The 24,638-nt window shown below is 40.4% G+C and overlaps 1 protein-coding gene across 1 annotated transcript in view; it reads right to left on the bottom strand.

Moving 5' to 3' along the window:
* jade2 (jade family PHD finger 2) overlaps positions 1-24,638 on the bottom strand; it is a 143,193-nt gene that overhangs the window by 95,207 nt on the left and 23,348 nt on the right. The window contains exon 4 of the mRNA XM_033978797.2: positions 8,721-8,878. Coding sequence (XP_033834688.1) covers positions 8,721-8,878 — 158 coding nt within the window. The remainder of the gene's footprint in view (positions 1-8,720; positions 8,879-24,638) is intronic.

The raw sequence follows: 24,638 nt of genomic DNA, 5'->3' as shown, positions 1-24,638 counted from the left end.
TTTTGTTCTTTGTGGAGGAAATTATGGTAAATACAGTAGTTGTGTCTCATGAACCCGGTGCCCTTGTGTGTCAGATGCCCTCCCCGTGTCTCAATAGGGTCTTCTCCTGCACAGAACTTGTTTGTAGAGGACCAAACTACAGAATTAGCACCTTTTATGCAGAATAAAACAGCCTGTTGCTAACTGTTTCTCTCTGTAAATCCTGTAAAGTGTGGTTAGCATTAGCATTAGCATTAGTAGGGCTCACAAAGAGTCCAAATGTACTCTGTGACCCTGTGTCTATGATGCAGCGCTGAGTCACACTGTTATCTACTGTGAGGAGAACGAGGGAGGAGGGACGGAAAGGAGGAGGGAGGGAGGGAGAGAGGAGGAGAAAGCGAGAGACAGAGAAAGAGAAAGGGAGGGAAGGAGAGAGAGAAGGTAGAGAGCAGGGAGAGCGACGAGGAGATAAGGAGGAGTTAGTAAAAGGGAGAAGAGAAGACAGGAGGAGGAGGAGAGAGGAGAGGGAGGGGAGAGGAGAAGAGACAAAACACAGTCTGTCTTACTTTATAAATGAAATATGACCTTTTACAAATTGCATTACAAATACACACTGCGAGCACAACTCAACACTGACTCTAAGTTCAGCTACTTCAGATAAAGTTACTGTTAATCTGCAGATCCTGAGTGTGTGGATACAGGATCATGGCACTGCTTAGACTCTCTAGCTTTACTACTAATGTTTTCACAATACTAATATTTCAAACTATTTCAATACTAAGGAATAGACTCAATACTCCATACGACACTGATACTAAAAAGCACTCTTTCTTTAGACAACAGGATGTGCTTTTCAACATTAAGTTGTTCTTTTATGTTACTTTCTGGTCTTATATCTGTGTATTTCCTGTACTTCAGGTAGGTTCCAGAGTGGTTCATGGACGTATACTAGTCTATGTGGTCTTATACTCTTCATTTCTATCCTGTGAATATGATTTTTTTGGTGTCAATAACTTGCTCAAATCAGTATCTGGTTTTATTACTAGTTTTAATATCGATTAGCATCAGATTTTTTTATATTTTTGCCACCCCTACTCTCTACACATGATGGTTAACTTGTGTAGCCACAGCTGCCCTGAGACACACTGAGACATGGCTGAAACTCTGAACCTGGACTACTTCTTCGACCATCACCAATCACTCATTAATACATAAGGAAGGGGAGTCAAGTGCATTGCCCAAGGACACAAAGTCGGTACGCACTGATCGTAGCCGACAAGGAACTGTCAGCGTTTATAAATTTCCCTTTCCGGTATTCCTCATCAAATTTGAACACACATGAATTTTACAGAGCACATGATTCACCAATAATGTGGCATTTCAGCGTTTATAACATATGTAACTGTAGCACTTAAAGTAATGTGTCTACCACCAGCATCAACCTTGAGTGGAGCAATTTCAAAGAGTGAGTTTGTCCCTGTATAAAAACATGTGGTACTTGTTGCTTCTTTATAAAATAGGACATTTAAGACGCAGGTTTGACTGAGTTCGACTGAGTGCACCAGAGGGAACAAATAATGACAGGTGTAGAAAAGAGTTGTTTTCTTTTATGGATTTAAGTCACTGTTTCTCAAAGCAGTGTTGGGAAGTAACTGAAGTAACTGGAGGGACTGTATTTCGGTACAGTTACTCTTTCGTTTGGTGGTATTCAGAATATAGTTACTTTCCTAAAATCAGAGGAATACTTTGCAGTGTTTGATCACACAATTTTAGCTTCAAACTGCACATAACACTGCTCTTGTGGTGAGTAAATGTGAGATTCCCCTCGTCAATCAGTGATTAGAAATGCTTAACAAACAGTGAAACAAACATGAAGCTGTTTTTTTAATTATATGTTGCGTGGATTTCGGTGTAATCCCTCAGTCGTCCAGGTCTGATCCATAGTAAAAGCCAAAAGTAAAATCTGTCAAATGGACAAAAAGTTGTAGGTAGAAGTCTTCAGGAAGCCCACACGCACCGACCAATACCTGCTGTTTGATTAACACCATCCACCGCAGAACAAACTCAGATTTATCCGTACGCTACAACACAGAACTCAAGTGGTTTCTACAAGCACAGAGGGAAAAGTGGAGGAGGAACAACAGGTGGAGAAAGCACTCTCGGCTTGTGGATATCCAAAAAGGGCCTTCAATAGATCTAAGAGAGCTAAAAAAAAAAAACAGGACAACAGGGAATCTGAACCTAGAAGGAGAGGTGTAAATATTCCTTACACAGCTGGTGTGTCTGAAAAGCTTCGGAGAATTTTCAGACGGTATGAAATTCCCGGTCTATTTCAAACCTACAAACACTTTAAGACAGATACTGGTTCACCCAAAGGACAAAACCCCAAGCCATAAACAAAGCAATGTAGTCTAGTCCATTCAGTGCAGTGCAGTGTGCAGTGAGCGGTACACTGGAGAAACTACAGCTACTCCATAATCTTCCCATCACCATCGCGATATGTGGTAGTCGAGTTCCTTCGGGTGGTACTTGAACTCCAAATGAGACAAACCCACAAACTGTCCATTTTATCCACTTTTTGACCTTCTGTGGATCATTTCATGTTTAGAGCTACAGTAGAAATGATGTAGTCCACTTTTAGACCTGGTTTAGACCTTGATTAGACCTGGAATAACTCCGGTATAGACCTTTTTAGATCTGGTGGTACTCGGAAAGCCAAATCTTTTCTTTGGTGGTACTTGGTGTGACAGGTTTGAGAGCGACTGATTTAATGTACCGCTTTGCATGGAATGTTCAAAAGTATGGCATTAAACTGATCCATCTCTAGTTTAGTCCTGGGTTTAGTCCTGGGTTAAGTCCTGGGTTTAGTCCTGGGTTTAGTCCTGGGTTTAGTCCTGGGTTTAGTCCTGGTTTAGTCCTGGTTTAGTCCTGGTTTAGACATAGTTTAGACATAGTTTAGACATAGTTTAGACATAGTTTAGACATAGTTTAGACATAGTTTAGACATAGTTAAGTCCTAGGTTAGTCCTGACAAATACCGTAGTTGTGTTCTTGGGCAAGACATTTATTCCGCCCCACCCCTAGTGTCTCTTTACAGTCCACCATATGAATATCTGTGTAAACGTGTAGCAGACGCCCTCCCTGTGTCTCAATGAGTTCTTATTCCGCGTAAAAGCTGCTAACTCTGTACTTTAAACCTCTAAAACATGTTCTGAAATGCACAGGATTCTGTAACAGTCCAGATTTCATGTTACTCCTCCTGGACGCGATGTTATTTGATATTTCCTTTAGGACTTACTACACTTGAGCATAAACTTGTGGTCTGATGAACTACAATACATGACTATTGGGTAACCATAAGATTCAAACCATTCGTCTTTAGCATGCAAGAGAATACAGCGGATATGAATCTTACAACTTTACAAGACTTCACTGTATTTCCAGCCAAACCGCAAACAACAGGTTCAAATCTCTGCACTTTATGTGGCTCCAATGGGGCAAAATGAAGCAATAAATAATCCATCTTCTGCCCTAACCCCTCTCTCTTGTTTCTGAATGTTTACAATTATTTCCAAGCTGCATTTCATCAACGAGGAGCAGAGCCAAAGAGTCTTACACTGTCTGCACATAGCAACGTTACGCAACTGTTAATTAGTTCCATTTGGGGCAGTCAAAACGATACAAGGCCAGACAGTGAACGGGAACTACTGATAAAACTAAAAATACAACATGGAAGATAGAGCTGCAAGTACCACTATTTTCTCCACTCAAAACAAAATCTCCTGTCGTATTCTACAATAACACTACAACACGACAGGTTAAACACACGGACATGTTGGGGTCTTAGCTGAAGTGATGTGACATAAAAATACAGGCTCTTGATAAGTTGGTTTAGAATATTCTAGGAGTGAAAAAATACATAGCTCACTCAGACGGCCGATTCATGTTTTTGTATGTAATGTTAGATGAAAAAACATGTGCCAGCTCATTTTGTAGAGTTTAACCATCGTGTCTCTTCTTTAAGATATATTGACATTGAACATGTAAAACTGACCCCTAGAGGTGAGAGTCTGGATATGGTCCTGTTTTTTTTTTTTTTTAAGTAAGTACTGAACTGTTTTTTTCCTTGTTGCACAGTGGGCTGACCTCACACTGGGACCTCCCATTTGTTGGAGAGAGATATGAGCACCTGGGCTGGCAGCCATTAAGTGCACTGTGTTCCAAAGCAAGTAAAAGAAATGACTCTGATGAAGGCTTTTTACCGAAACTTTATCTAAAAATCAAAACAAAGCTTTGGACATCAGCCATCTGGGTCTCCTATGCATTTTTTTCACTTTTAAGTTGCTGTTTTTTTGCATTTGTATTTCTATAAGGACTTTGTTTTTTTGTTTCATTTGATTGAATATTCTAGGGACATGTTGAATTGCTGCATCTGTCTATAGAAGATGTTTAAAATGTGAACTTTGAGCAGAATTCTACACAACATAAATCACAAATCTCATCATAATCACAAAGCTTGTCAGAAAAATTGCAGTTGGGTGAGAACTGGGCGATTCGGCAAAAACATAAAATAAGTTTAATCGGTTTTAATCGAAGTCAGAGCAGGGACGGTTGGTCTTTCACACAGGGGAGCCTCTACATTTTCATTCTTATCAGATCTTATCAGTTATTTAACTACGTATAGATATGTCATAAATCTTTAATACTTTAAATTTGGATATTTTTATACACAATAATCTGTTTTGCAAGTAAGAAAGTCAGGAGCAAAAAAAAAAAAGTTTGATTAATAAAAATTGCAGCCCTAAATTTGATATTTTTTTCCAAATGCTTCAGTTCTGACAGGGGAAATATGGCGAGATAAAGAGGAACCAACAGGTTTTCTGTTTGGATAGAAACTTTGAAAAATAAAACAAAAAAATCAGAAAAAGATTGTGATTTTGAGCAGCTCAGAGCCATATTTGGACAGATCAGACAGAGCAGACACTCGCTCCCTAAACTGAGATTCTAACCAATGATGTCATTATTCAGAAAAAAATAAAAACAGAGGAAAATGTGTGAGTCAAGAAAGACAGGAGAAGATTAGATATGAACAGAGAGGAGGAGGATAAGATAGGAGAATAAGAGCAGGGAGAAGGAAAGGAGGGAGAGAGGGGGCGAGGAGGAGAAAGAGATAGAAAGAGATAGAAATAGAGATAGAAATAGATAAGGGAACAAGGGCAGGGAGAAGGAAAGGAAGGAGAGAGGAGGAGGATAGTGGGAGAAGAACAAAAATGAGGAGAGAGGAGGAGGAGTAGAGAAATGGGAGAGGGAGTAAGAGAAAGAAGAGGATGAAGAGGGGAGCAGGAGGAGGGGAGGACAGAGAGAAAAGAAAGAAAGGGTGAGTAGGAGAGAGGGGAGAGAGATGAGAAATGGTTGGAGTGAGAAAGGGGGAAGAAAGCAGGGGAGAGATGAGGAAAGAGAGAGAGATGAGGAAGAAAGGAGAGGGAGAGTCAGCGAGAGGAGGAGAAAGACACAGAAGAGGAGAGGGCCGAGAGGGAGAGGAAAGTAGGGGAAAGAGAAAAGCGAAAGAGAGAGAAGGAGAAGTGGAAAAAGGAGAGAGGGGAAGAGAGAGTAGAACAGAATAAAAACAGAGGCACAAACTCAACCGAGACTGTCAATCCTCTGGTCCCTCCCCCCGTCACCGTCAAACATAAATCATTAATCATTAATCTAATCACAATCTCAATTTGAGATTTTTCCCTAATCCTTCAATGTGCAGCTAAAACTCTGATGCACTTTGAACACTAGGGATGAACCGATACTGGTCTCTGATATCGATACTGAAAAAAATGCTGCATCAGATATCAGCTTGATAAAAACTGAACAGCTTTATAACAGATTTGGATCAGTTTTGTCTTACTTTATTTTCATTTAAAGGACCTAAATGTTGTTTTCAGTCTCCTGGTATCGGGTATTGGCTGATACTTAAAGCTACAGTATCAGAATCAGTATCGAAACATAAAAACGCTGGATCGGTGCATCTCGACTGAGAGTTGGAGGAGGGACATGTCTCCAGTTCACAGCCCAGTCTGGGGTTTCTTCTGTGGGACAAAGGTTTCCGAATGCCTCCCTGTCTCACCACAACACCACGGACAAGAGAGGGAAAGACAGAGAGGAAAGAGAGCGAGAAGAAATGAGAGAGAGAGAAAAGGAAGGAGAGAGGGAACAAAGGAAAAGAGAGAAAAAAGAGTGAGGGAGAGAAAAAAGAGGAAAAGAGATGGGGTGGGAGGGGGGGAAATATGCCACAAAAAGAGGGAGAGGAGAGAGACAAACAGTAGAGGAGAGAGGAAGTCTGAGGAAACTCCATAAACACAAGACACAAGAAAGAGAGGGATGGGATAGAGCGTGGGGAAAGAGAGGACGAGAGAGGGAGGGAAAAGAGATGATGTCAGAGGATTTCAACACAAACCTCCATAAACTCCGTGTCGGATGAGGAAAAATGTAACAAAAAAAGAGAGAGAAGAGGAGAGAGAAAGAGAAGGAGGGACAGGAGTTGTTTTGTTTTTTTTCTCGTTTAAACTAACATATTTGTTTTGACACAGTTGGATCATGTGTAGGGCAAAGGCGATTTTATATTTCATTTCGTTTAGTCATAAGCCCCAAGTCTGTCGTTATTGAATTTAGTGTTGTTCCGATACCGATACCGATACTTGGCCTTAGTGTAGTCACAGATACTGATACTAGTCCAATATCATACAGTTTGAAGAAGTCGACTAAAGCTACTCAATTTCATTACAGCACAACAGCAAAAATAAAAGAATATCTCTGAAGAAAATCTACAAGGATAAAAGAGATTTTGGAGACTAAAGTATTAGTCAGATGTCTAATGGTCTTGATGATGATTCTGCCGATTTAAGTGCATTTATTTTCTACCACAGAACCTGGATAAAAACAGCGGTGAGGCCTGTAAAAAGACGATCATTCTCGGAGCGCATGGCTAATTATGCAAAGTAAACAAACCCAGTGTTAGCCTGTTGTCGGGCTGCTCTCTACGTATTTATTTTAAAGGCTAAATGTAGGTATCAAAGAGTTAACACAAATGCCATTTCTGTTGTTATTAGCGTGTTTTAAGTGTCTGCAGAGCCTCCACAGTCTAAATTTAATCTGCTGTGGGTGTTAGCGTTAGCATTAGCCACGCATGTCAACAGTGGCAGTGCTCGCATCTACGGTTTTTCATTCTGGAAAACACAATGTTAGATCAGTGATTTGGTCTGAGTACTTGCCAATACAGATACCTGAAAAATCTGTGGTATTGGAGCTTTTGCCGATACAAGTTTCGCTATCAGAATGACACTAAACTGACTTTCCTCAACATAAATAATACAAACTTTTAATCACTTCCATTTAACACAAACATGCAAAATGTCTTCCTCCACAGTCATCCTTTGGAAAAAGCTGTAATCCAAATTTAAAGTAGAGATAAAGGTGTAATTTTATTCATTTTATTATTCATGAACCATCTCTGACACAGGAGACTCACTAAGGAAAGTTTTACAGTCAAACCTCAGGACATTTGAGTGTTTTTTTGTTCAAATACAAAGAAATGAAATGCAACTTTATTCTAAAACAATGTATAATTTATAGACATACATATTTGTCTACTGTTGAGTTTAACTTTTGAAGGAAAAAAACATTATTTAGAAAGTCATTTAAAGTGATGACGCAAAAAAAAAAAACAGGCGTTGCGTAAGTGGTGAGTGAGGGGACTTGACGGGGCACTTGGGCAGTCATGCTCATCTGAACTCTGAGAGGGACAATCCAGTCCTGGACTACAACAATGGAAACTTCAAGTGCCACACTTCAACAAACATGTTTAACTTGTCCAAATAAGCTTCAAAACTTACAAACATTTATCAAACCAAAACAAATTGATTCAGCCGTCTGTGAAATCAATACTGTAGTGCAAAAGAAACATCACGACACATAATACTCCTATTTCAACACAGCAGCAGCAGAAGCAGAAGCAGTAGTTAGTAAGTAGTAGTAGTAAGTCAGTAGTAGTAGAAGTAGTAGTAGTAGTAAGTAGCAATAGGCAGTAGCAATAAGTAGTAGTAGTATTTTGTTCCCACCAGACCACATGTTTTTGCCCCCACACCAGTCAGACCACTCTTGTCAAAGTCTACACCAGGTCAAAGAGCCAAACAGGGGCTACAAGACGTTCAGAGGAGTCTAGTACTGCAGTATTAACAATAAAACTTTGCAGTTTAATTGCTAAAAAAAAAACAACTACCATATAATAACTCTTTTGGCAGATGTAACTGACATCTCACTCACACTGAGCATTTGATTTTCAGACAAGCTAAAAACTGCATTCCTCACTACAATACACCATTCTCTGCAGCACAAATACACATTGAAGATCTGGTAGGTTTCAGTTTCACGTCGCGGACCAAAACAATGCATTGTCATTCGCTGCTGATCTAAAATGAGTGAGTAAAAGTTCAGGTCTACTATTTTCCTGTCTGTTAGCAGTGCAGTTGAATGCCTCTCCTAGTCTGCAGCTAATGTAAATCGGACAGTGCGGTTACAGGCAGCAGGTATTCAAGTATTTAATTCACGAAATATCAAACATAGATCCCAGATTTGTGTGCAGTTTGAAAAAAATGTTTAAACTGGGCCAGCTCTCCGGTTTTCCTGGCGTAGAAGGAGTAACAGTAACAGAAGTAGGAGTAGTAGTAGCAGCAGCAGTATTTAGATCCTACCTGACCACTGGCTGGGGTATAGCCTCCATGTTCGCGGGCACCTGTACTCCCTTTTCCCACTCCTGCCTCCAGGGGTCAGTGAGGAGGTAGAAGTCTTCCAGTGCCAGAGGAGCAGAGTCTGGGAGCTTCATGGCTGTGATCAGGTCTGTACGGAAAACCTAAGGAAAAGAGAGAGAGACGCCATTTTAGTTTAGTCTAGAACAGTCTATGGAAAACCTACAAAAGAGCCGCCGTTTTAGTTTAGTTTGTTACACGGGCTGCGAGATCAAAATCAAATCAACATCACAATTTGAATAGATGTAATTAGCAAATCCTGTCTTATTCGGAGTTTACACCGCGGCATCAAACGTCTCAAGTCGGACGCTTTTCGTTGTTGAGGCAGATGTTTGAAACTCGTTGATGCGTAAACGTTGGACTAGCCTAGACGTGCGTCCCCCCATAGACTTTCATGTAAACCCGACGTCCCTGATGCTGCGGTTTGAACACGGCATTAGAGATAAGTTTGTAGCAGACTCTAAACCAGGAAAAATAGATAGAAGATAGAAGAGGGAGATAGAGAGGGAGAGTGAGAGATGAAGAATGGAAGGACCCCCTCCCTCTACCCCCTGTAGACGAAGAGACAACAATCAAGGACGGTGAAAGAAGGAGGTAAGAGTGGAGAAGAAAAAGAACAGAGGAAAGTACAGACAGGGTGAAAGACGGGGTAAAGAGAGAAAGCAGGGGACAGCGAGAGAGGAAAGGAGGGACAAAGAGAGACAAAGAGATAGACAGAAACGCAGTGAAGCGAGAAAGGGGGGCTGAGGGTATGGAGAGAGATAAGAGAGGGGAAAGAATGAAGGAAGAGGAGACGCGGTGAAAGAGGAGTGTAGTTTTTAAAGGGGAGCCAGAGCCGTGATGGATGCGGTGTTCCTCCGGGCGATACGAAAGGCGGACACAGGGGTCAGAGGTCACGCACTGCTCTTTAATTCACTCTGTCTGCTCACACCTCCAGTACACCTCCACAGGACACAACTATACACAACGACACACACAGAACACACAGTAGACACAAGACTGGGGTGACACAACTGAATTTAAATCACTATTTCAGCAGGTGCAGTTATCGAATCATAAAGGCGCCAAACGTTTAGAAACATGTTCTGAAATGTCCATGTGTCAGATGCCCTCCCTGTGTGTCAGATGCCCTCCCAGTGTCTCCATGGAGTCATATTCTGCATAAAAACTGCTCACCCTGTAGTTTTGATCTGTACAAACTTTTTTTTGTCAATTCTTCTGAACGTGTTTTACTTGTGAACTTTGAACAGATTCCTATTATTAAAACATAAATCGCAATTCTAATCCCAAAGAAAAATCCCAATTAGATATTTTTCCCCAAATCGTGCAGCCGTACAAATACTGGAATTTGAAAAACATTTGCAGCCTGTTCCACAATACAATATGAAATCTAACACACCATTTAGTTCATGGCTGTTTGTTTTTTTTAAGTGGATGAAGAAGACGACAACAAATCCAAAATGGCCGAGACTCAGTCCTTTAGGAGATAATTAGGTTTGAGTTAAACATGTTTATTTACACCAGCGACAGACAGACACAGCCATATTTCACCTGCAAAAACAAAACGAAGGACTAAAAATGATTTGGGTTGTCGTTAAACTGTATTTTTTGCAGGATTGTTGCTGCGGTAACCCCAGAGCTGGTATCCAAACAGCTTAATTACACGATCCGTCATTTGTCACATGTTTGGTTCATTGCAAGGACACTTTGAACATCGATCAGCTGAAATAATAACATCTGATTGAATTTCCACTGCGCTCGCCAAATTTGATAAATCAGGATTTGTACATTGAAATGGCATGTCCCCTCGCCACAGAAACACAACACAAAACATTTGTTAGAGAATGGTGACCTTTTCAAAGAGAACAAAACCGTCTACTAACCTCAAATTATCACTCAAATTATCGCTGAAACATCTGGGGAAAAATATCTTATAGTGATTTTTTATAATTCAGTTTACACAGCAAATGTTAAAGGCCCTGTACCCGTTTTTTTCCACATGTTTTTGAGCAAAATGTGTCTTGTCCCAGTACAGATATATTGTACAAGCAGCTCCTGAGCTCAAAATAAGTCTGCTGTGTAGTGTCTGCATCTAATTATAAAGCATTTATTGTCCAATAATCAGGAAGCACATGTTGGCATGCCAGTTGTTGGTCCGGTCATCGCGGTAAATAATTAGGATGCTCAGAATGCATAAGCTAAGTGAGAAATAACTTTGACCCTCTCCAAACCGTTTAAAATGATCTAATTATGTTTCTTACGTTTTTAAGACAGTAAAAATCAGATACCAGAGGTCTTGCCGTGACAACAAGCATGCTAACACACACTTCCTGAGTATCAGACAAAAAACATTTTATAATTAGATGCAGACAGTACACAGCTGACTTATTTTGACGAGCTGCTTATACAATATATCTGTACTGAGGAAAGACACATTTTGCTCAAATACATGGGAAGAGTTCAGATACAGCGCTTTAATAAGAGGTTAAAGAGAATAGGAGTTTAAAGCTCCTATATTATACAAAATGGACTGTTATAATGCTGTTACCTTCTCAAAAACATACCTGGAGTTGTGTTTTGTTTCATTCCAACATGTTTGAATAACCCTTTATTAATCTGTCTACATTTCCAAACCTCAACACGCTCTTTTTCACCTTGTGATGATGAGAAGTGGTAGTTTTCAGCTAACAGCGAGCTTTTACCTTTAGTTCAGTAGAGGTTGGCAATTCCAGGGCTGAAATTATCCAAATGATTATAGTGAAGGTGTATAGAGTTTGAAAACACAATGGAGCACTTCCTGTATTACCACATGACATCACAAGGTGGAACAGAGTGTTTTCTGTTTGAGAGAAGAACTAAATATGCAGGGTTTGTGTGCGAAATATGTGTGAATGAAACCAATGATAAGGAAACATTATAACATAGATCAGTGTAAATGGGCCCTTAATCTACCTATGATAGTTGGCTTCAGTAAATTTACTTGTACAACTTAGCATAATGTACAACGAAAAAGGACAATCATTTTCATTACAGACCAAAGAAACAAAAGAAAAAACACTTTATCCAATTATTTAAAAGTCTGCAATGCAAATTTATTTTTAATCAGCCTTTTTTCAGCCTCTTTTAAAATAGCTGTTACTACAAACAAAATACTCAAAATTCTAATTTTGCACATCTCCGAAACCACAATTGTGATATTATCCATATTCGGATATCTCTCTCGCCTCTAATCAAGTTCAGAAATCCAAAACCTGAGCATATTTTTCAGTCAAAAGCACCATTCCTCTGATGTTCCACTGCTCAGCATCAGCTCGGCTCTGTCTGTAATAACTCAAAGTGTCGCGCTGTCGTGTCGATGGCTTTCATTGACTCCAGACTGAAAAGATCAATGCAGAGACAGAGACAGGTCCATATAATCTAATGCACTGTCCTGAAGTCTTATAGAGCAGGGTGATGGACGACAGACCCCAGCTCCTCAGGGACATGACCAGAGGAGGGACATGTCATAACTGTGATAACTGAACATGATTTAATATTTCAAGTTAAAGTGGGGCTATTCTGCATTTTTTATCCCTTTCTATCATGTCTATTAAGTTGTCCCCTCGTCAAGATCATGCCTGAAGAGGTTTTATACGTCATCCATGCCTGTTTGAGTATTTTATTGATCTCTCCCGGGTCTTTCTATATGGTTAGCAGTTTGATTTTGTGCAATGTTCTGCTCACAAGCCCACATCACCACTGACATCTCCCACATGACAATTCTTCATAAATATACAAGAGCATGCAAAAAATACAAAATTGTACACAGCAACTTGACAAACCTGATGCACACAAACTTAAAGTGTGTAGAAAAATATTGAGACTTTCTTCGTCATAGATTACACCTGGAGCAAAAATCTGTGCACATGATCCCACCTCAGGTCACGCCCTTTTAACGGCTTCATTTAATCATAAAAAGGACAATGCAAAGAGAGTTCAGAATGAGATTTACCTAAACATGACCCGATAATGAGCAGAGTGAGCAGTGGGTTTGACTGTCCCACGGGGCAAAGAGGGAGGGGCTTTGGGTGCTTTGAGTGTGTCAGGACGAGATACCAGTTGGTGTGTAAGGAGAAGGACAGACAAACACCACCGCGGTCTGGATGTGTGTGTGACGTGAAGAGGGGCAGTCGACTCACGGGCTGTGGTCCAGGTGTTTGTGTGTGTGTGTGTGTGTGTGTGTGCGCGCGCGTGAGGAGGGGCAGAGGACATGTGGGCTGTGATCCCAGTGTGTGTGGGTGTGTGTGTGTGTGTGTGTGAGATGCGAGGAGGCTCAGAGGACTCGCGGGCTGTGGTCCAGGTGCTTGTGTGTGTGTGTGTGTGTGTGGGAGGGGGGGCAGAGGACTTGTGGGCTGTGATTCATGTGTGTGTGTGTGTGTGTGTGTGTGTGCATGTGCAGGGATAGTGAATGGCAGAACGGCGCTGGCCCGGCGCTGTGCAGAGGCGACGCTGTGGTGATGTTTGTGAGGGCAGAGGAGGATGAAGAGGGGTAGTAGAGCTTTGATACAGGTCCGTGCAAATAACAGCAGTGTCTTTGAAACTTGAACTCTTGCTTTATGTCCAGCGATTATGGCATCAGCTTTGCTTTATATAATATAAAACAAAAAATACAAACCATTGTGTCTATTCCCCAAAGACAGTTGTGATTCAGTCAGGACCATTACTTGATATTTCTTGGAAATATAAAGTAAAAGGATCTGTATCCATCGTGCACTAAACACAAACCTCCTCAGACTGCACCTTGTGTATGGAGTTTTCAGAGACGAGGCAGAGGTGATCTGCTCTAGAGAGGAGCCAGAATTAACGGACAGGAGCGCACAATCCCACATCAAGTTGCCTTTTTATAGATCCCACGGCATCGCATGCGATCACACTCAGATTTATATGCCAAAAATCACAGACTTTCAAATGTCTCTTCCTCTTTTTATCATTTCTATTGTTTGAACAGAACTCCAGGTATGTTTTTAATGATGAAATTACCAGTCAATAGTTTGGACACAGTTTCTCATTCAAAGCTTTTTTCTTTATGTTTACTATTTTCTATTTTAGATACATAGAGAAGACATAAAATATGTCACGCACGATATGTGGAATTAATTAATTAGCAAAGAAAAAAAGAACTTAAATATTATTTTTTTTTACATTTTAGATTAAAATCCTCAAAGTAGCCAACCTTGGATTTGTTGACAGTGCTGCAAACCCTTGGCCTTCTCTCAGTGAGCTTCATGATGAAGTCTCCTGTAATAGTTTTCACTTCACAGCTGTGCCTTGGCAGGGTCAAGAAATGCGAAAAGTGCAAAGCAGTGATCAAAAATTTGAGTTTATTTTTTTGTTTACTACATTCCGTATGTGCCATTCATAGTTTTGATGCTTCCAATGAGAATCTAGAGTGTAAATAATTATGGAAATAAAGAAAATATAAATGAAACAGTGTGTCCAAACTTTTGCCTTGTTGTGTAGATTTAAACATGATTAAAATCTGTAAATGTTTACATAGCATAACATTATCTTTCATTATAAAGCACTGTCCAATGTTTACCCTGTTGTTTGCATTAGCAGGAGTAAGTGAGTGTATTTGAATGAGAGGGGGAGTGTGTGTAAGCGGCGTGAGCGTCATGGCTACCTGTCAGCGCTAGTGCGTCATGGCAGATGTGGACTGGAGAGGGCTAATTTTAGCACTAGCACATGTAGCGTGTGTGCTGGCCTCTGACTGGCTGATCTGAAGGACCTCTGATCTGGGCTCTAGGGGAAATCGGCGCTGAGAATAGGATCAACAAACTGTCACAGAAAAATACCAAAACTGAGACAAAACAACATAAGGATGAAGGCATTTCACAAAATCGAATTCACAATTTTACTATTATTCACAATTATTGGCCCCATGCAGTGAGCCAACACGTCAACGAGGTAAATACATCTCCTACTGAATCGTCTTAAAAAATAATCCATGTTTTTTTATGTTAAAAATGTGACAAAAAGACAAGATGAATGTTTTTGGATTACTGCATATTGAATAATCTTGACATGTGAAGTAATCCTAAAAGCTTTTGTAAGCGTTCCTCCTCTCCTCCCTCTGTCTCTTATTCTTCTCTCCTCCTTCCTCTCATTCTCCCCCCTCCTCTCTCCATCCTTCCTCCCCTGCCGTTCTCTCCCATTCTCTCTCCACCACTTCCTCCTCTCGCCCCCTCTCCTCCTCTTCATCCTCCTCCTCTTCTCCCCCTTTTCCCCTCTCCCGTTGCTCCTCTCTCTCTCTCCTCCTCTTACCCTCCCTCTCTTTAGACTTTCCCTCTTATTCCTTTCTCTCTCCCTCTCTCCTCTTCCCCACTCTCTCCCCCTCCTCCTCCATCCCTTCCTCCACTCTCTCTCTCTCCTCTCTTCAGCCTCCCCCTCTCTTCCCCCCCTCCTCCTCTCATCTCTCTCTCCCTCTCTCCTTTCCCTCCTCTCATCTTACGCTTCACATTTTTATATAGCGCTTTACATCAAAGAACCACTCACCCATTCACACACACATTCACACACCAGAGTACACAGTGTGCACTCAGGGCGAGGGGGGGGTTAAGTGTCTTGCCCAAGGACACAACAGCAGGATTCATCTGTGGGAGCTGGAATCGCACCGTCAACCTGTGGGCCAGTGGATCTGACTGCTCTACCAATCATGTTTATATCGAGAACGGGATCTGATCTTTTTTTTTTTTCACTTTTTTTGACGCTCTGAATCAAAAGTCACAGCCCCTTCACAGTTCTATCACATTACAATCAGTGTTAATGAAACGACTGTACATCGCACCAGGTTTGTGAAGTTGTAGTATATTGTTTTGTATCATGTTTTTTCTCTATTTATGGAGAATGGTCGTGTGGGAGCATGGATGACGTAGGCTTGTTGGGCGGAGCATTGGACAGAATCTTACAGCTAATCGTAAGGACATATCAACTTATTGTTTAATATATTAAACCTGGAACAAGATATTAAATTTTATATATTTTTTATATTTTTTTTTGTTATTTTTGTTGTAATATAAGATTTGAGCTGTAGCAACTTTAATTAAATCACAATTAATCTCACAATCCCAATAACGGAACTAAAAACACTCCAGTCTCCCATGTGCACAGCCATGTTGAAGTTGCCAAACCAAACGCATAAAGATCCATTTAAGCGTTAAAATGAATGCAAAACAGCTTAAACGTGGCTCCTTTCATTTCAGAATCACTTCCTGTTTCTTTGTCAAACGTCACATCTGTAGCGATTAGCGTAGCATGTATCTGAAAAGCCTCAGAAAGTGCGCCGCCCATTAGCCAGATACAAAAACGCTTCTTTTGAGACGTCTCTGCGCCGGACCAAAGCCAAAAAATCTTCTCCAAAGGTCGAGCAATTACGCCTTGTTCATCTCTCAATACGACTCCCATCACTCGCTTCAGCAGATGGGATTTTTGGTCTGCGGTTAGCTAAAAAAAAAACAAAAAAAACTCCAAAAATGTGCATGAGACAAAGGAAAAGTTCAGATTAAAAGGTCCTGTACTAGATTTCTTCCCATGTATTTGAGCAAGTACTAGGATTTAATGTTGAAAATCACATTCTGTTGTCTAAATAAAGTCCGTTTTTTAAAGTTGTTTTTTTTTTTTTATTATCATTGTGGTATCAGAATTGGTATTGAGTATCGAGTCTATTCCTTGGTATCGAAATGTTTATATTGTGACAACACTAGCACTGTCTGCATCTAATTATAAAGCAGTTTACTGTCCGATAATCAGGAAGAGTGCAGTTTAGCATGCTAGTTCTTGTTAGCAATATTGTGAAGGTAAAACAGAAAAGCGTTTATAAACTCGGATAAGTCGGACGCTCTGAATGCATGAGGTAAGTGAGGAATAACTTTGGACCACTGCAAACTGTTTAAAATGAATAAGTTATGATTTTCACGTTTTTAAAGACAGTAAAAATCAGGTACAGAGACTTTAAGGTCAAATTAGATCTAGAAGCCCGGAGCAGATTGAACCGTAAGAGTCGGTCCAAGGCTAATCTATTAAGAACAATTACATGAAAATTATCTGAACATGTCCTGAAGTCATTTAACCTCTGAGCCGAAAGTCGTTAGCAGCACGCAGACAGAAGCCAGATCAGGAGGAGACTAATTAATATAATGAAAGGAGAAACCAACAGCTAATTATAAAACATGGACTTACAAATTAGGGGGATTTAAGATCACAAAAACACAAAGGAACGTTAAAGAGAGGGTGTTATGCAGAATCAACTTTTTGGAGCTTTCGACCAAGTTATAATGTTGTTCCTTCATCAAAAAACGCGCCTGAAGAGGGTTTAGGCGTCATCCGTGCATGTTTGAGTAATCTAGCGATCTCTCCAGTTCTCATAAATGTACAAAAGCATGACACAAAACAATGCACGACTTGACAAACCTGATGCGATGTGCAGTAGCTTCATTAGCGAGACTAAAACCGTTTCTCAAACCAGCCCCAAAATGACACTTTGTGATGATGTCATAATTAAACTCAACGCTATTAACGCTGCAGTTTTTCCAGTACCATAATTTCCTCCACAAACAACAAAACTTCCTGTGTTATTCTGCATAAAAACTGCTAACTCTGTACTTTAGATATGTACAAACATGTTCTGAAATGCAGTGGTGGAAGAAGTACTCAATTTGTTACTTAAATAAAAGTATAGATACCGAGCAAAATCAAAACTCAAAAGTATTAAATGTAGTGATTTTAGTGATAAAGATTTGCGCTGGATTTTGTTCAAAAGAAACTCAATTGACAGGTTTGTTCTGTTTTTATTTGTAAATTTTAGTTTGCTCAAATTATTATTATTATTAGTATTAGTTTGTCAGTGCATTTCAGTGGTTTTATTAATTTTATTAATTTTCCTGGACATGTTTAAAATGTGAACTTTGAACAGAATCTGATTAATAAAACATAAATCTCAAAGCTTGTCCAAAAAATATCACAATTATTTTATATATACACTATATTTTTCCCAAATTTTTCAGCCCCATTTTGAATTTTTCCTTATCATTTCCTGTAATCGTGTGTTTCTCATTATTATGTGTGTTACGTCTGTGTATTTTGCAGGTGTATAAATAGGTTATGTGTTTTCTGAGTCTGGGGCGAGTTGCCAGATCTGGTAAAATCTGCTCCACAGATGAAGTGTGAGGCAGCATTCATCACGCACCGGTTTGGTTCTGTTTTTGTGCCACCAAATCTAGGTCACCTCTCCCCTCCATCACCACGGCACTTATCCTCCTCTTCTTCCTCTCACCTGTCTCTCTCCCCTCTGTCCACTCCCACACTCTTCCTCTCACCCGTCTCTCTCCTCTCTCCCACTCGCCCCTTCTGTTTCCTCTACACCCGTCTCTCTCCTCCTCTGCTTTCTCTTCACCTTCTCTCCCTTTCTGTCCTCTCCCACACTCCTCCTCTCCTTCCTCGTCTTTCTCACACCTGTCTCTCTCCTCTCTCCCACACTCCTCCTCTCCTTCCTCTGACCTGTTTCGCTCCTCTCTGTCCTCTCTCCCACTCGCCCCTTCTGTTTCCTCATCACCTGTCTGTCTCTCCGTCCTCTCTCCTCCTCTCCTTCCTCTTCACCTGTCTCCTTTCTGTCCTCTCTCCCATCCTTCTCTTCACCTGTCCCTCTCCTCTGTGCTCTCCTTTCTATTCACATGTCTCTCTCCTCTCTGTCCTCTCTCCCACTCTCCTCCTCTCCGTCTTCTTCACCTGTGTCCTCTGTCCTCTCTCCCACTGTCCCCCTCTCTTTCTCTCCATCCTCTCTCCTCTCTTCCTCTCCGTCTTCTTCACCTGTGTCCTCTGTCACCCTTCTCTCCTCCTCCCACCTTCCCATGCTCCCTCCCCTTTCTCCTCTCCCTCTCTCGCCACTGCTCCCCTCTCGTCACCTCTGGCTCCTCTTCCCCTCCCTTTCTTGACCCTTCTCCCTCTTCCCCCCTTTCTCTCCCTCTTTTTCCAATTCTCCCACATCTCTCCTCTCCCTCTCTCCTGTGCCACCGCCCCCTTTCATCACCACACCCCCTCCCTTTACTTCCTCCACCGGCTCTTTCCCTTCTCTTCCTCCACCCTCCTCTCTTGCCCCCCTCTCTCTTCTTCCTCTTCCTCCTCCCTCCTCTCTCTCACCTCCTTCACAGCCATTCTGCCTTTCTTCTCTCCTCCACAGAAATCACAGATCTGATGTTGGTCTCGTGAGCTCTGCGGGGGACGAACATTTTATCGCTCGTTCTTTGGCACTTTCGTCACTGACCCACTTTTTCATCTCGTAATTTTTTCATCCTTTCTTTTTTTCATCCTGTCTTTCCTCGCCGTATGCTCCTGATGCATATTCATGTTACACAGATTTTCACCTGGGAGCAAAATCATACAACATCGTCTCCCCCTCTCTGCATCTCTCTCCTACTCTTCATCTTTCTCTCCCTCCCTTCCTCTCTCAGTTCATCTCAGCCTGCACTTGTCCCCATCTTCCTAACTTGTTTCTCTCCTCATCCCTCTCTCTCATCTTCCTCCACCTCCTATGTCTCTGTACACCCCCCTCCCCTCTCTCTTTCTCTCTTCCTCTCTTTCTGCCTCACATCTTTCCTCTCTCTCTCCTCTGTGGATGTGTGTATGAATGAACAGAGGAGCAGTGATGTTTAAATTACACAGCCCCAGTTTGTGAAAAACATGACACAAAATATGAACTAACAGACGCACTGAAAAAGCAGGTGTCCAAAGCCCCAGGAGCACTGGACATGCATTGCCCAATAACACAAAGGTTGTCGGTTCAAACCCCAAAGGCGTAATGTTGTCGTCTGCTTTAAGCTGTGGCTATAACATCTGCTCATCAGTGGTACATTAAAAACTTTACATTACTAAAGTCTGGCCAGGACTCATAAGTTTGATTTAACGTATTAAGTTTGAGTTAACATATAGCACAAAACGAGGAACTGAAGGTCTCACTCATCAAATGTGTTTATGCCTCTGGGTTTGTCAAAAGGTGTAATCCTTTATATTAGGAGGAAAACGTTTCTTTTTAGCTGATCTTCACTGTGCTTGGGTTTGTAACAATATTAGCAATAGGTTTGTAAAGCTTTACAGCCAATAACCTTCATTGCCAACACTTTGTTGGCAGCAACAGACTTTGTCAGAGTTTTTCTCAGAGGAAGCACCTGCACATTGTGTCAGTACTGCTTTGGTGCAAAACTGTCATCATATTTGTTGAAAAGATGCAAATGATTCATCGAGTTTGTTTTGTTTTGATTTGCAGATATTCGCTGCTGTGGCTCGTGATCAGCTGAACTTTACTCCTCCACCGACTCCACCCAGACTCACTGCTAAGTCAGCTTAAACATTTAAAAGGAGATATTTGTCATTCTATCCTGCTTCAAACTAAAGACTAACTCTACAGACACAAATCCTCTTTATCCTCTTTTGTTATGTCGGTCTAACTCATAACTATATTTAATATGACTGTTCAGAGTGTGGACATACAGACAACTGAGAGAAACAATATGGAGGCACCACATGTGACTTATAACTCGTGTTTGGAGACGGCTGCTTCATGTTAATCCACATGTGGGAGAGGCAGGAGGAGTCTGCTGTTTATGTAAAAGGTAAATATTTGAATGGCATTTTACTTTGTTTTTGGTCATATTTATTTTTAAAATAGGAATAACTGGACTGATGTTTGTGCTTTGTGGTTTCAAGTATCCAGAGGCTCTCAGGCTCTACAGAGTTAAAAGTATTGTCCATTTCTCTTCTACACTGTGTTGAATTTGAACTGAATTTAGTTCATTTTCAGTTTGTGGTTATTCAGTCATAGAAATAAGACAGTACTGTAAAATGCATTGTTTCAAATGTGTATAGTTAACATAATGATGCTGAATCTGTAAATACCAGAGTTGAGACTTGAAACAGCACATGTGTGGGACCTGTAGCGTTCAGAGGATCAGTCAGTAGGACGGCCTATAATATTTTTTAGTGTGCGTTCAAATATTTACATGTTCCTGCAATCAATTTTGAATAAAAAGTCATTGTTTCTAAGTTTCTGTGTATAAAGCACTTTGATTTTTAAAAGCACAATAGGTTTTATTGGAAAAGAAACTGTAAAAACACAAACAGTAGTGTGTCATAAAAATAAAAATATGAATGTTAAGACCCTGAACACCTGTATACGGTAACAAGCAGTTCATTCATCCACTGCATGACAGTAAATACACGGCTTTATGCAGGCACTTTCTGTTCTTTGCTGTATATTAACGCAGGTAGTTTTAGTTTTAGTTACCATCTAATGATCTTAAACTAGTTCTGGTGTAGATTTTAAAAAAAACGTTGTAAAACTCTTCAGCACAAGTCCAATTTTGTCAGATGTATGTGATTGTTTTTTTGTTTTTTTTTGTTTGTTTGTTTTGTATCCATATCAAAAGAGTGTTTTTATTAGCATTCTGGTATCGGAATCGGTTTTGAGTATCGAGTTATTCCTTAGTATAGAAATGGAGTTTGAAATTGTAGTATCGTGAGAACACTAGCTCAGACTGTGGCTCTATTGAAACTGCTCCTAGTTCACAGTTTCACAGTTAATTCACCTTTTCATTGTTCGGCGCAGACCTGAAAAGAACACATCGTCTGTTGACAATTTGAATAATACGGCTGCATATTCAACTTTATCATTCAACACAAATAGGCTAATTCTGAAGCTGTGAAACATGAATCCTGGTACATTTGTTCTGTCATCTAATAGACTTTTTAGTAATAGTATAGTCAGAGGTGGGTAGTACTCAATTACATTTACTCGAGTAACTTTTTAAAGAAATTGCTGCTAGAAAAAAACTCTGAAAAGTACATATTTTTACTCCTAGTTGAGTAATATTTATATTGAATTAACAGTACAAATCTACAAGTAACAAAAGCTTTATGTTGACAATTTGCAATGATCTGAACATTTGTGTTTCTTGCACTGCTCCTTCAGATATGATTTAGTTTGTCTCATTTTTATGTCTGTCCTTTGAAGGACAAACCTTAAGTAATGCACTAATCTGGTATTTTCAATTTACAATAACTTCAAATTATGAATCAGTTGTTACGTCCCAACAGTTACTCTTTAAGTTAGTTTTGCTTGAGGAGTATTGTTCCCAGATACTTTTTTACTCTTACTTGAGTAATTTCTTGGACCACTACTTTGTACTTGTACTCAAGTAAGAGTAACATTACTTCAAAATATTATTACTCAGGTACATTTTTGGCTCCTCTACCACCTTTACTTTAGTCGTGCATGTTTAAAAAGTGCACGGATCCTGCAGTGTGTATCAGTATCAGATGAATCGTTGGGCAAGAGCCGGCAGGTGTGTCCAAATTAGTTTAAAAATGAATAAATAAAAGAAAAATAGAAACCAAAAAATACTGATCGTCAAAAGACTTAATTAAAGTAACTTTCTGGACGTGGCACATCACCTGTATGATTCCATGGAAATATAAAGTTACAACCATAGTTTGGAACACTCTCCACAGAGATAGAGTTCAATGCCATACTATGGAATAGTATAGCCAAAGAAAGAACATTTCCATAGAAACAAACAGGAGGAGGCCCTCCTCCAGGCCAAATAAGAGTCAGGTTTGTGGAGATGCAAGCCCGCTCACAGTAAGGACGTATATTTTTCAGTGCAATAAACACAACCAGAAAAAAGGAAAAAATGCTTTTATTTTAGTCTATTTTTGGCTCAAAAGTTACAAATTGTGGCTTTACCAAAATTAGTTTGCTGCAGCTTTACAGTGAAATGAATTTTGTTTGTTTTTGTTTTGTTTTTTTTGTTAATGAAATCTGAAATCTGTTTAAAAATCTTTGGAAAAACAACAAACATTCATACTGGGAGTGGGCTCGCCTCTCCACAGATCTGGCATTTCTTCTGAGGCTTGTCTTCATGCATGAGACCAGTTTAATGCTATACTGTGAAACATAGCTGTGGAGACAAGCAGGTGTCAGACCCTCAACCAGAAAAGTTACGTGCTACATCTTTACTGCCCTGCTGTAGGATAAACGTAAAGATAATATATTCTGAGATTTACCAAAGTGTCTCAGTAATCACCAGAACATGTGGATATTTGTGCTAAACCGTTTGCACACATCTGGAGAGGCTTATTATGGTCTGTCAGGCCAGCTGTGCGTCTCCATGGTGACTGAGGTAAACAGCTGGCTGGAGTTAACCCTGGGATCTACCACGAGCCTCCGTAAACATGAGAACTGCACAGAAGGACCGAAGAATCAGGCACTGTCATTTTGGATTTATGTTTTAATAACGTTCTGTTCAAAGTTCACGTTTTAAACTTGCAGCCCTGGTGGTGCACCCTCCATTAGGAAAGTTACATAGTGCAGCTTTAATTCATATGAGTAGCCCTGTCTCCTTGCCCTTGCCGCGTGGATTGGCCCTGATGCCCTCCCTGTCTCTATATTTAGGGACCAGAACATGAGCGTCCCCCTGAAGGTTTCTCTGACACAAATTTAAAACTGCTGATTTTAGCACAAAGTTAAAATAAGACGGTCCAGGTGTGCACTCCACACACCTAACACCTTTAAAGAGGCTAGATTACATCACCATGGTACTTTTTATTATTGTGAAAATGTTATCTTCACTGAAAACAACAAATTAAGTTTGGGTTTTGTTTTTGACGTTCTGCGCCCCCCTCTCTTTGCTCTCTGTGCTAAGTCACTCCCCCTTCAGAGCGCTATCATAACACAGTCATTGTGCATCCTGTTAATGAAACTACTGCACATCACAGTTTGTGAAGTTGTAGTGTATTGTTTTGTCTCCTTTTATATATTTATAGAGAATTATCACATGGGAGAATGGGTGACGCGGGGTGACGCGGGGTGACGCGGGGTGACGCGGGGTGACGCGGGGTGACGCGGGGTGACGCGGGGTGACGCGGGGTGACGTAGGTGAGTTGAGCCTTGTACAGGATCATACTGCTAAAAGCAAAGAGGGAACATTATAACAATTTTATGGAAAGCTCCAAAAAATGGATTTTGTGGACTTTGATTTGAACAGACTCATTGAGCTTTAGTCTTAAAGCAAAGATGCACTGAGTAACTTTTCTGGTGGAGGGTCAGCCACCTGCTTGTCTCCACAGAAATGTTATTGTTTTGTCTGGAACGTTCCACAGTGTGACAATAAATATGCACTGTAGGGCTGGGCGACACAGCCAAAAAAAAAAAAAAAAAATGTTGTTTTTTTTTTATTTTTTATTAATGTGATTAATTGAATGATTTGCCCAGCTCTAATACACTGTACAAGTAAAAGTGTCTCTGAAACGTACTTTTAATTAAAAGCGACTTAAGGTTACGTTTAAGTTAACCTACCTTTTATGACCTTTGAAACAGTCCACGGGGCTTTTTTGATTTGCAATATTTAGGAAGTCGATTAAGTGAGTCACCCATAGAGTTTTGACCACGAGTATCATAGCAACCAAAAAGCCCCCTCCTTTAGCAACACTGTCAATCAAACCTGTTGATTGACAGACAGACAAATCGGGCACCTTCTTTCCCCGAGGTTCAACAGGTTTGTCAGTTATAAGTGTTCATATCTTGATTTATGGAAAAAAAAGAAAAAAAAGAAATAAAAACACCAGGATCGTGGAGAGCGGGTTGTTGAACATTTCAACAGTCGATGGAGCCGAATCGTGTCCATGCTCTCTTATTACTTGGAACATGGCGACCAGTCGATTAGCTATGTCCATTTATATATATATATATATATATATATATATATATACATACACATACAGTCTATGTCTGAAACTAGCAACAAATTTCAGTTTTCTCCATGATTTCCAGAGCGACCT

The sequence above is a fragment of the Periophthalmus magnuspinnatus genome, chromosome 14 (assembly GCF_009829125.3).
Source record: "Periophthalmus magnuspinnatus isolate fPerMag1 chromosome 14, fPerMag1.2.pri, whole genome shotgun sequence".
NCBI lineage: Eukaryota > Metazoa > Chordata > Actinopteri > Gobiiformes > Gobiidae > Periophthalmus > Periophthalmus magnuspinnatus.
This window is presented reverse-complemented; position numbering and strand designations above follow the sequence as displayed.